General features: G+C 44.8%; 1 protein-coding gene across 18 annotated transcripts in view; it reads left to right on the plus strand.

The window, feature by feature from the left end:
- LOC126284515 (mucin-17-like) overlaps window positions 1-13,515 on the plus strand; it is a 321,811-nt gene that overhangs the window by 216,291 nt on the left and 92,005 nt on the right. For all 18 annotated transcript variants that reach the window (XM_049983502.1, XM_049983491.1, XM_049983495.1 and 15 more), the window contains 2 exons: window positions 2,023-2,172; window positions 7,343-7,485. In XM_049983502.1, coding sequence (XP_049839459.1) covers window positions 2,023-2,172; window positions 7,343-7,485 — 293 coding nt within the window. The remainder of the gene's footprint in view (window positions 1-2,022; window positions 2,173-7,342; window positions 7,486-13,515) is intronic.

Genomic DNA, 13,515 nt, shown 5'->3' on the forward strand with positions numbered 1-13,515 from the left:
TCGACGCCACATTGGGCGACCTGCACGCCGGATGGGGATAAAATGATGATGATGACAACACGACACCCAGTCCCTGAGCTGAGAGAATCCCCGACCCAGCCTGGAATAGAACCCGGGCCCGTAGGACGGCAACCCGTCACGCTGACCACCCAGCTATCGGGGCGGACGTTGTGGGCTATGACAGCATATGACCGCCGCGAGTGGCTATGCTAACAGCACGACATCGTCTGTCTGAAGCGCCTCTCCTACGTACAGCACGACATCGTCTGTCTGAAGCGCCTCTCCTACGTACAGCACGACATCGTCTGTATGAAGCGCCTCTCCTACGTACAGCACGACATCGTCTGAAGCGCCTCTCCTACGTACAGCACGACATCGTCTGTCTGAAGCGCCTCTCCTACGTTCTGGACTAAATCAGTTGGACTCTAGACGACTGGGAAACCGTAGCCTGTCAGATGAGTCCCGGTTTCAGTTGTTGAGAGCTGCCTGTAGGGTTCGAGAGTGGCGCACACCCCACGTAGCATGAATTAATATGGTCAACAAGACATTGTGCAAGCTCGTACTGGCTCCATAGTGGTGTGGGCTGTGTTTACATGGAATGAATTGGATGCTCTGGCCCAACTGAATCGATCATTGTTGGAAATGTTTACGTTCGGCTACCTGGAGACCACTTGCAGCCATCCATGGACTTCATGTTAACAAGCGACGACCTATTGATCAGAGTGCACCGTGTCGCAGGGCCACACTTGCTCCTGACCAGTTTGAAGAACATTCTGGGCAATTCGAGCGAATGATGCGACCACCCAAACTTTTGCGGGACGTAATTGAACGGTCAGCTCGTGCATAAAATCCTGCACCGCCAGCATTTTCGCAATTATATACTGCTACAGAGGCAGCATGGCTCAATGTTTCTGCAGAGGAGTTCCAACGACTTTTTGAGCCCATGCCACGTCGAGTTTTTGCACTTCACCGGGCAGTAGGAGATCCGACACGACATTAGGAGGTATCCTGTGGCTTCGTTCACTTGAGTGTATGTCTTTATTCACTGACTAAATGTATACAGGGTAAAATGTACGGCCAAACTTTCAGGAAACATTCCTGACACAAAAAGAAAGAAAATATGTTATGTGAACATGTGTCCAGAAAGGCTTACTTTCCATGTTAGAGCTCATTTTATTACTTCTCTTTCAATCACATTAATCATGGAATAGAAACACACAGCAACAGAACGCACCAGCGTGACTTCAAACACTTTGTTACAGGAAATGTTCAAAACATCCTCCATTAGCGAGGATACATGCATCCACCCTCCGTCGCGTGGAATCCCTGATGCGCTGTTGCAGCCCTGGACAATGGCGTATTGTATCACAGGCATCCACAATACGAGCACGAAGAGTCTCTGCATTTGGTACCGGGGTTGCGTAGACAAGAGCTTTCAAATGCCCCCATAAATCAAAGTCAAGAGGGTTGCGGAATTGGTCCGCCTCTACCAATCCATCGGTCACCAAATCTGTTGTTGAGAAGCGTACGAACACTTGGACTGAAATGTGCAGGAGCTCCATCGTGCATGAACCACATGTTGTGTCGTACTTGTAAAGGCACATGTTCTAGCAGCACAGGTAGAGTATCCCGTATGAAATCATGATAACGTGCTCCATTGAGCAGTACATACTGACGAAACTAAAATGAGTTCTAACATGGAAATTAAGCGTTTCCGGACACATGTCCACATAACAGGAATGTTTCCTGAAAGTTTGGCCGTACCTTTTTGTAACACCCTGTATATAAGAAGTAGTCGTTATGTTTTTTACAGATTGTTTATCCGTTTGTACGGCTCTTGGGAAATGTTGCGGAGCTAGTCAGTATTTGAGTGAGCAACAACTGTGTCACCAGCTCGCAGCAACGAGGCAACATTTCATAATGGCTGGAGAAACGCCAAAGGAGCAGACAGCGTCTAATGCGGCTGCTCTTCCTCGAAGTTTCTCGGGTGCATGTGCTACTGATCGTTTAACATGTTCGCAGCTCTGCCACCTGGGCCGCCGATAGAGTTCGAGACTAGCAGGTACAGTGCTACCGTCTCTTCCGTCTACGTGGGGACGCTGGCGAGCCTCAAGCTGCAGGAGTACGAGTCCGGCAGCTACAGCCTCGACTGCCAGCTGATGGACGCCACGGGTAAGCAACTGCTCTCCAGCAACTGCTCTCCAGCCGCGTCGTGTACGGACTGATTCAGGCAGAAAGAGCAGATTTAAAGACGGAAACACGTGCCGCATGTCACTGGATACAAGAAGGTTCAAAGTTTTATGTTCGGAAAGACACTGCACCATACACTCAGCATGAGCACAACACACTGCTCGAGAAACATCGAAAGGGTAGTCCACTTCATTCCACGCACGAATCATCAGGTACCTGTTTATTGAATCGACAGCTTCTAAAAGTCGACATCTGACATCCTGAAGAGTAGCTACCATAGGACAAAGACTCTGTGTTTTATGTATCCCCACAGAAAAAAATCACAAGGTGTTAGGTCTGGCGACCTGGGAGGCCAAAATCAGTCAACAAGATCTTGTTGTACACCTCTTCCTATACAACATTGTGGGATGGTGTTCTTAAGATAACCGGCCGGAGTGGCCTAGCGGTTCTAGGCGCTTCAGTCTGGAACCGCACGACTGCTGCGGTCCCAGTTTCGAATCCTGCCTCCGGCATGGTTGTGTGTGATGTCCTTAGTTTAGTTAGGTTTAAGTAGTTCTAAGTTATAGGGGACTGATGACCTTGCAGGTTAAGTCCCATAGTGCTCAGAGCCATTTGAACCATTTTGTTCTTAAGATAACACCGCACCTCAAGGTGACAGTGAGTCTGGGCGCCGTCATGCTTAAAATAACACCGCACCTCAAGGTGACAGTGAGTCTGGGCGCCGTCATGCTTAAAATGAAATCAGTGGGGTCTTCACGAAGTTGAGGCACCAATCAATTTCGCACCATATCCTGGAATAACTTTCCTGTCGCTCTTTCCTCCGCAAAGTTGAAGGTGAACGAACTTTGTGACGATGAACGGCACAAAATACATTCAGTTTCAGTCTCTTTCATTTTCGACGACATTATCGTGATTTACTTTATCCGACAATTGAAACGTCGATTCGTCCAGCAGGTGACTCGTTCAGATAAGGTACCCTCTGCCATATCCTGGAGAACTGAAATGCAAAATGCATGCCGCCCATTACGGTCGCCGAGACGATATTGCTGCATTAACTGCAACTTGCAAGGCGCCATATGCAGGCGTCGTTTGAGAACTCGCCACGCCGTTGTTTGAAGAATACTTGAACATGTAACAGACACGGTAAAATGCAGACTATCGCTGTGTGCTTGTAAAGCAAAATCGATAAAGAAAGTAGTGGATAACTGTAAGTCGCCAATACACATTCGATATTTTTCGGATCACTTTCACTTTGTCGTACTAGGAAGCCATTTCTTTCGCATTACCCCCGCAATACAGTTCTTTAAGAGAGATACGAGCAAGTACAGTACAAAACCAAAACAATTCCGGGGACTATCCCTTCTTTTCCTCTGATATGCGACGCGAACATTCCAAATACTCTTGCATTTATCTCCACAAACCTTTAAGCGAAATTCATCCTCAGTATCGAATGCAAATACTGAAATGCCTATGAAACACATGTACGAAGTATGTGATACTTCCGAGCAGGATGGGTTAATGTCTACAATGAGCTTTCAGAAAAATTTTACGGTGGACGAATTTTAGTTCAGGATAACATAAAAACTTAAATTTTGGCCGATGACATTGTAACTTCGTCAGATACGGCAAGCGGACTTGGAAGCTCAGCTGAAAAACACGTGATAAGACGAACGTCAACAATATGAAAACAAAGGCAGTTGGGTTTAGTATTATTATTATTATTATTATTATTATTATTATTATTATTATTAAAACTAAACATGATTGTCTTACTGGGTTTGCCGCGATCGTTCTTTAAATAAAAATATGTCATTTCAGTCTTTGATCGCATTTTTTTTATTTTCAATGACCGGTTTCAGGCTAGCTGCCCATCTTCAGATCGTGTATTTCAGTTACAGAGTAACCTGTCAGAACAGAACTATTGGTTCGACAGCGAACGAATAGTTCTGTATCGACAGGTTACTCTGTAACTGAAATACACGATCTGAAGATGGGCAGCTAGCCTGAAACCGGTCACTGAAAATTAAAAAAAATTGCGATCGAAGACTGAAATGACATATTTTTATTATTATTATTATTACTATTGTCATCATTAGTGGCAGCAGCTTCAATAGTTCAAGTACTGCCAGAATTAACTGTACTAGTTTTTAGTCACTAGTATTCACTCAGATTACACCACTTCACTCATTTTATTACTGTTTGTCACATTAAAATTGTTATTTCTTAGGTAACTATGGGGTAAAAAAAAGGTATTGTACGTGTGAAATCCTGCTACAAGGTAAAAGAGGGCCTGATGGCCCTAATAAGCTTACGTTAAATAAATAAATAAAAATAAAATAGGATTGAGTCACGTGGTACTGCGAGGATTAGATTAAGAATCAGACATAAGCAGCGGTAGGCGAGTTTTGATACTCGGAAAACAAAACAAATGGTTATTGCTCATGTGGAGAGGATATAAAGTGCACATTGGCGGTAGAGAGAAGAACCCTAACATTTAGTGTATTAGAATGTGTTTTCGGGAAGTTTTGTCTGGAATGTAGCCTAATACGGATATTAAATGTGAACGATAACCAGTACAGAAAAGAGTAGCACAGAAACTCTTGGAACTTAGTGGCACAGGAAAATTCTGAAGATTGGATGAGTTGTTCGAGTAAATAATGAAGAGGTGAGAGACGAAATGGGAAGAAAAGACAAACAACTTGATTAAGAAAACGGTTCTGTTGACAGACACATTTTGAGGCAACCAGAAATCATCATTTCGGTAATGAAGATAAAAATTGTAGGAGACCGAGGTTTGAATACCGTAAGCACTTTCCAGTGAATGCCGGTGACAGTATATACAGTATAGACTGACGTGAATAGCCGCATCAAAGATCAGAAGTATGCGGACACCCACAGACAATGTGGAACTGACCACTAGATGCCACTAGAGGCGAACATGTATTAGGCATCATTAGGTGTAACCTAAGTAACAAACCCATCAAGGACATTTCAACCTTCCTAAAGCTGTCCTAGTCGACTATAAGTGATGTGATTGAAGTGAAAACGCGAAGGAAAAACAAAGACCACGCAGGCATCGTGCAGTGAGTGACAGAGACCGTCGACCATTGCAGCAGTCGCATGGTACCAGTGGAAGGAATCTCTCAGAAGTCCTGCGAGCAGCGTGACTGTAGGTATGGTGTAGGAGAGACTGGGGCGCAGCGGTGTGCTCAGTGTTCGCGACACTTGAGGTGGTGTCAAGAGTGGAAGACTGCAAACGAGTGATTTGGACTCATCAATCACGTATAGCCTGAGGCAATGCGGTGGTACGCTTTGGCTTTGGTGAATTCCTGGAATGATGAGCAAGCTGTGTCAACACTATTACATCTCGACTGGCCTGGTAAATCGCCGAGCCTTAATCCCATACGTGATGCCTGAGACTATTTGCTATTTGGGACATTGGCTGAAACTTAGCAGTCAGTATCCCTGAAATTTGTTTTCAATGTTTTTCGCCGTGGAATGCCTGAACAAAATATTTTCAGTCTACAGGCCATGTCACTTCGAATAAAGCAGGCGATCGTTCGACGATCTTCGTCAAGAGTAAGGAACCACTGACTGGCGAGGACAGCACGGTGTTAAATACGTTTCAGGTGCAACTCACAGAGGGAGGCTAGTCAGTCGCGGGAAGAGGCCCAGCAGACCGCATTCCTTCCACACCGTGGGGCAACAGCCGATCGGACGCGTGCTGCAGAGGCACGGATTGAGAACAGTGTTCTGGTCCGTCTCCAAGTTGCGAGGTACGTTACGCCCAGTTAAAGACGGCATATATCCTGAGATCCTGAGAAATCAGTACCCAGAACAACTACCTCTGGCCGTAATAACGGCCTTGATACGACTGGACATTGAGTCAAACAGAGCTTGGATGGCGTGTACAGATACAGCTGCCCATGCACCTTCAACACGATACCACAATTCATCAAGAGTAGTGACTGGCGTATTGTGACGAGCCAGTTGCTCGGCCACCATTGACCAGACTTTTTCAATTGGTGAGAGATCTGGAGAATGTGCTGGCCAGGGCAGCAGTCAAACATTTTCTCTACCCAGAAAGGCCCATATAGGACCTGCAATATGCGGTCGTGCATTATCCTGCTGAAGTGTAGAGTTTCGCAGGGATCGAATGAAGGGTAGAGCCACGGGTCGTAACACATCTGAAACGTAACGTCCTCTGTTCAAAGTGCCGTCAATGCGAACACGAGGTGACCGAGTTGTGTAACCAATCGCACCCCATACCATCACGCTGGGTGATACGCCAGTATGGTGATGACCAATACACGCTTCCAACGCGCGTTCACCGCGATGTCGCCAAACACGGATGCGACCATCATGATGCTGTAAACAGAACCGGGATTCATCCGAAAAAATGACGTTTTGCCATTCGTCGTTGAGTACACCATCGCAGGCGCTCTTGTCTGTGATGCAGTGTCAAGGGTAACCGCAGCCACGAGCTGATAGTCCATGCTGCTGCAAACGTCGTCAAACAGTTCGTGCAGATGGTTGTTGTCCTCTTGCAAACGTCCCCATCTGTTGACTCAGGGATCGAGACGTGGCTGCACGATCCGTTACAGCCATGCGGATAAGACGCCTGTCATCTCGACTGCTAGTGATACGAGGCCGTTGGGATCCAGCACGGCATTCCGTATTACCCTCCTGAACCCACCGATTCCATATTGTCTAACAGTCATTGGACCTCGACCAACGCGAGCAACAATGTCGCAATACGGTAAACCGCAATCGCGATAGCCTACAATCCGACCTTTATCAAAGTCGGAAACGTGATGGTACGCATTTCTCCTCCTTACACGTGGCATCACAACAACGTTTCACCAGGCAACCCCGGTTAACTGCTGTTTGTGCATGAGAAATCAGTTGCAAACTTTCCTCATGTCAGCACGTTGTAGGTGTCGCCACCGGCGCTAACCTTGTGTGAATGCCTTGAAAAGCTAATCATTTGCATATCACAGCGTCTTCTTCCTGTCGGTTAAATTTCGCGTCTGTAGCACGTCATGTTCGTGGTGTAGTAATTTTAGTGGGCAGTAGTGTAGTTTGTCGTCCAGTGTGCTTACTTTTGTAGTCTCGTATATGAAAAACAACGAGACCGCCGGCTGTGTTGCAGACTACGTGGCGTCCCGGGTGAGCGTCGATCCGCTGGACGTGACCGGCTGTCAGCTGACCATCGATGCATTCCTGCGTGCCGGCTCCTACGCATTCAGCGTCCGCGCCAACCTCGCCGGCACCTCCTCTGTCGCGACAACGGAGGTGAGTTCCAGAGACAGCCGCTTGCCCTGGCACGAGGGCCAGAGCCGAGCGCTTCCTTTGCTACACTGGCACACCTCCAGAATATTGACTCGTCTTATCCACTGGCTCACCCCTAAGAGCACCGACAATTAGTTACGCAAAAGTAACCTTTAATTATGAAAAGAGTAGATAACTTACGAAAATGTTTTGTACAGCACTGAATGCAGTATACCTTCTTAAGTTCTATTGCCGCGTAAGCTGTTAATTTCCGACATTCTCGCCTGTGACATGCGCAAATGAGTTATTCCAACAGTCATCGCGAAACCAAATCTGCTGCTACAGTTTAGAGACAATTCGGGACCAAGCATCGCAAGCCATCACCTCAAAGACAAGACAGTGGCTGGGTGTCGTGTAGGACAGCGGGCAGGACCGGCCAGCAGTCTCTCAGGCAGCCGTTGAACAAGTTCGGCGTTTCTACCACACCGTAATACTAAATGTCAAAGTGGTGCAAAGATTGGCAACTTCCGGGATGAGGTTTTCACTGTGCAGCGGAGTGTGCGCTGATATGAAACTTCCTGGCAGAATAAAATGTGTGCCGGACCGAGACTCGAACTCGGGACCTTTGCTTTTCGCGGGCAAGTGCTCTACCATCTGAGCTACCCAAGCAAGTTACCTGCAACTTTCGCAGGAGAGCTTCTGTGAAGTTTCGAGGTACTAGCGGAAGTAAAGCTGTGAGGACGGGCATGAGTCGTGCTTGGGTAGCTCAGTGGTAGGGCACTTGCCCTAGAATGGCAAACGTCCCGAGTTCGAGTCGCGGTCCGGCACACAGCTTTAATCTGCAGGAAATCTCATTGGCAACTTGCTTTAAATGTTCATAAACGTAAAACTGTGCATGTTACAAAATGAAAAAAAAACGTAATATGCCACTACTATGATATTAATGGGACACAAATGGAATCGGCCAACTCCAACAAATACCTGGATGTAACACTTTGCAGGGATATGAAAGTAAATGATCGTATAGGCTCAGCTGCGGGTAAAGCAGGTAGTAGACATCGGTTTTTGGTAGAAAACTGGAGAAGTGCAATCACTCTATAAAGGAGATTGCTTGCAAATCACTTGTGCAACCCATTTTAGAATTTTCTCAAGTGTGTGTGACCCGTACCAAATAGGATTAAAAAGGGATATTGAACGTGTACAGAGAAGGGCAGCACGAATGATGACAGGTTTCTTTGGCCCGTGGGCGGGTGTTACAGTGATGCTCTAGAAACTGAACTGTCAGGCACTTGAAGATAGACGTAAACTAACGCAAGGAGGTCTATTAACAAAGTTTCAAGGACCAGTTTTAAATGATGACTCTGTGAATGTACCATAATCCCCTACGTATCGACACACACGGATCGCGAGGACAACATTAGAATAATTGCATCACGCGCAGACGCATTCGAACATGATTCTTCCCGGGAAGAAACGCCCTGCCATGCGTCTTGCGGCGGTTTGCAGAGCCTGGATGCAGGTGCAGATGTACGTTAGGCGCAGTTCTAAGCTGGCACACCTCGCTGATGTACCTGGACTACGAGTGCAGGTGTCCCGAACTTGCTCAGCTTGTGCATCAGACACTACTGGCCGATCCCAGCGCGATACACAGCCAGTTTCGGTGAAACGATATTACCAATCAAAGCAGTTTCTCTTTGAGTTGGTGGCTTGCTACATTTAGTCAAAAATGGCTCTGAGCACTATGGGACTTCACATCTATGGTCATCAGTCCCTTAGAACTTAGAACTACTTAAACCTAACTAACCTAAGGACAGCACACAACACCCAGCCATGCTATATTTAGTCCTTAACTGTCTCTGATCTGTAGTAGTGGATTTGAATTCATGAAACCACAAAAAAAAAAAAAAAACGCTGCGCACAATCTGTACCGTTGTATGACTCCACGATGACTGTTAGAATAATTCTTTCTGACGCGCCACATACAAGGAACGTTGGAAAGTAATATTTGTTAGGCGGGGATAAAACCTGAAGATATACTCACTTCAGTGCTGTATCAAATTCCTGCAATTTTTTACCCCTTTCATAATCAAAGGTTACTTCTGCATAAGTAATTCATAAACATCCTGTATTTCTGAGGTTGTTTAGGATTATTCTCTGAGTGTTTTGGTAGGAGCGATTCATGGTCTCCTACGGTTCCTTACATACCAACTGAATTTCATTTGATTTCTAACCCCCCCTTCCTCCCCCCGCCCCCATTTATCTTTGTATTTCACTGAAAATACTTGCACATCACTTCCAAGCTCGACAGAATGCGTTCTGTGCCTTGTTCGGAAACACATTTGTTCCGTCCATTCACAGTAGCTGCTGTTGACGAAGATAATTACGATGATGATGATTATGATGATGATGAAGTTTGGCTTGTCAGGAGCTCAACTGCGCGGTCATGAGCGCCCATACGAAGTCCCAATTTTTACACAGTCCAATCTTTTTGCTCAGTCCAACCTACCCACTGTCACGCATGGTGATGATAATGATGATGAAATGATGAGGACAACACAAACACCCAGTACCCGAGCACAGAAAATCCCCAACCCAGCCGGGAGTCGAATCCGGGACCCCTCGATCCAGAGACAGGGAGCTGCAGTTGACAACAGTTGCTGTGTAAGTCGTCACACATAATACGTACCTGTAACCAATACTAATTTCGTGGAAAGAAGTTAAGTGGTACCCTGAGTACCCTGTTGACAATATCTAACGTTTACAAATTATTGTTGTAAGAAATTGTAACGTTCTTTTAAGTAGTACCCAAAAGTAGGTAACTAACTGAGATTTATATATAATACCTAGAATTCAAGGTAAAAGAGGTAGCTTCTAGATGAAGCTGCTTGTTTAAAGCAGGTTTCAAATCGGCATCAGAATATCACTCTCATATTTCTCCTCCTTGCGCTCCTTACTTTGGCTGTCTGTAACAATGTGTCTTCCTTTCACGAACCAGATGGTTCAAATGGCTCTGAGAACTATGGGACTTAACTTCTGAGGTCATCAGTCCCCTAGAACTTTGTACTATTTAAACCTAACTAACCTAAGGACATCACACGCATCCATGCTAGAGGCAGGGTTCGAACCTGCGACCATAGTTGTGGCGCAGCTCCAGACTGTAGCACCTAGAACCGCTCGGCCACTCTAGCCGGCTCACGAACCAGATTTACACACAAATAAAGCGTTGGATAGAACAGCTGTAAAGGAGATTTCACTCATTTGTTAAACATCAAGTTGGCAACAGTCTTTAGGTGCAGTGATGCTCTTAATGGGATTAAACCTAGGTTCATCTGTGAAAATACCCTCCCACATTGTGAAATGTCAGAAGCCGGCCGCTATAGACAAGCGGTTCTAGGAGCTTCAGTACGGAACCGCGCTGCTGGTATGGTCGCAGGTTTGAATCCTGCCTCTGACATGGATGTGTGTTATGTCCTTAGGTTAGTTATGTTTAAGTAGTTCTAAGTCTCGGGGACTGATGACCTCAGATGTTAAGTCCCATAGTGCTTAGAGCCATTTGAACAATTTGAAGCTTCCCACATGCACTGCTGTATATCGGCATACAATTAATTGTGTTTATTAGAGGCAGTAGGGAACTGGACATTCCTTCTAGGATGTCTCAAAAATCTCTGATTCCTTTTCTTTCAGGAAGTCTGAATCCGTGAAATGAGGTTTTTTTCATTGCTTCCTCACCGAACGTTATTGCAGCATTGTCAAATCAGTAATAAAGATGTAGTACTTTAGTGCGTAAAGAAATAAGCTATTGAAACTTCCTGGCAGATTGAAACTGTCTGCCGGTCCGGGACTCGAACTCGGGACCTGCGCTTTTCGCGGAAAAGCGCTCTACCGACTCAGCTACCCAAGCACGACTCACAATTCCCCCTCACAGCTTCAATTCTTCCAATACTTCATCTCGTGCCTTCCAAACTTGACAGAAGCTCATCTACGAACCTTAAAGAACTAGCACTTCTGGAAGAATAACCTCTTCATTACTTAAAAGTCTATCTTCCATTCGGTTGCATAACCTTAATAGAACTTGATGTTTTCGCTGGGTATCAGAAATACTGCGTAATTTTACGATTCACTTCCACTGAAACTCTAACAGAAATCCACACTTCGCCTTGGTTTTTCAAACACTGAATACGAAATTGAACAAACGACGCTGCTACATAACATTAAAGTCAATGCCTTCTCAAAATGTACTTTAAAATCTGACCACATAAGGCTACAATTTATTTCTGTACTTCTTAGCAGTCACATGTGAACAGACTTCAACAATCCTACAAAGGTCGCTATTCCAGTCACTTTTGGAGAAGGCTATAATAATGGCCGTCATGACACCTGTAACGAATACCAACATACCATTTAAATACGCCCCAGATACAGACAAAATCTAATATCATTACCTGCTTTTGATAATAATGTCACTGATGTGTGATTTTTTTGCCTTTTAATATAAATAAAATGTGAAACGTCCCCTTAGAAAAAATATACAAGACTGTGCTTAAACTGACACACAATATTTTTAGCGCAACGCAATCTGACTTTCAAAAAGCTCTACAAAAGAATGGCCCTGACTAACATTAACCTATACGTTTTACAAATCACTTACCTCCCAAAAATCTTGGTTACTCAAACTACTGCAATACAGCGAGCGCCACTACTGCCAGCTAAATAAAAGATTCAAACTACGGAAGGTACTAACTACTGTTAGGCATAGTTAGCAAATGAAAGATTTTTATAGAGAACAAACAATGTATTTACCTTAATAGTCATCAAAAGTCATAATATATATAGCAGATCCAGTCTTACAAATTTCAAAACTCCGCCATCTCTCTCCCCACATCCACCACTGCTGGCGGCTCACCTCCAACTGCACAACGCTACGCGCTGTTAACATCCATCTGCCCAACACTACAATGGCGAGTATTACAACAATGCCAACCAGCCACTGACTACACACAGCACAGTCAGTGATTTTCATATAGAGCGCTACGTGGCGTTACCAATAAGAAAAATAAACAGCCTACTTACATAGCCCTCATGCTCCCCACAAAAAATTTTACAAATTGTTTTGGGCAGTGGCCAATACAGATTTGAAAAAAAGTTTCATAATTACAATAACAAAGAAATGAAATGCACACACTTATCGATACAATGTTGATCAAAAGCTAAAATTTTCTCACAGTCCATAAAGACAGTCCTGATCGTTCGTCACAGTAAAATTGCAGTGTTTTTCTCAAAGTCTGAGCAGCAAAAGGGAATGCACATGGAAGTAGTGGATTTCCATGCAGTCTCGAAGGAGTAGTGTTGTCCTTCCAACGGAAAGACAGTGCTTACTCTTGACATGCAGACAGGTAATGGGCCACAACAGAGCAAACCCACAACAGAGTCAGTCGAAGTTTTGAAGAATATTGGTAGGTAGGTCATCACAGAGCAGACCCACTGTAGTCCTGGGGTAGAGAGTATGGTATTGGTGGGCCACCAGAGGTGCAGACCCACTGCAGTCCTTGTAGAAATAATGGTGTTGGTGAGTCATCAAAGATGTAGACCCACTGTAGTCCTTGTAGAGATGGCCAGCAACCATCTGTTGCGACTGTGCAGGTGCACAATCATCATCGAAGAGTCTTGCGGAGAATACAGCAAGTCCATAAACGACCATTTGTTCACTCACAAAGTTTTTGAATTGTCCTTAGAACCAGCAATGCTGTTAACCAGTCCCTTGCTGAAATAACAACACACGTCCAATCACTAACAGTCCTCTTTTTTTCACATATTGTGCATATACTATGACCAACAGAAATGTGTGCAGTGAAATGAATGCTTACAAGTTACTTAATTTGATGAACTGGTGTCAATTACAATATTATAACATGAGAATGCAATAACAAAGGTACAAAATACATCATTAAAAACATAATAATACAGATAACATTTGTAGTAAAACAGGCTTTACAAAAGAATAGAAATAAACATGCACATCAGTGTTACAAAAATTATGACATAAATACATACATA

The sequence above is a fragment of the Schistocerca gregaria genome, chromosome 8, assembly GCF_023897955.1.
Source record: "Schistocerca gregaria isolate iqSchGreg1 chromosome 8, iqSchGreg1.2, whole genome shotgun sequence".
Lineage (NCBI taxonomy): Eukaryota > Metazoa > Arthropoda > Insecta > Orthoptera > Acrididae > Schistocerca > Schistocerca gregaria.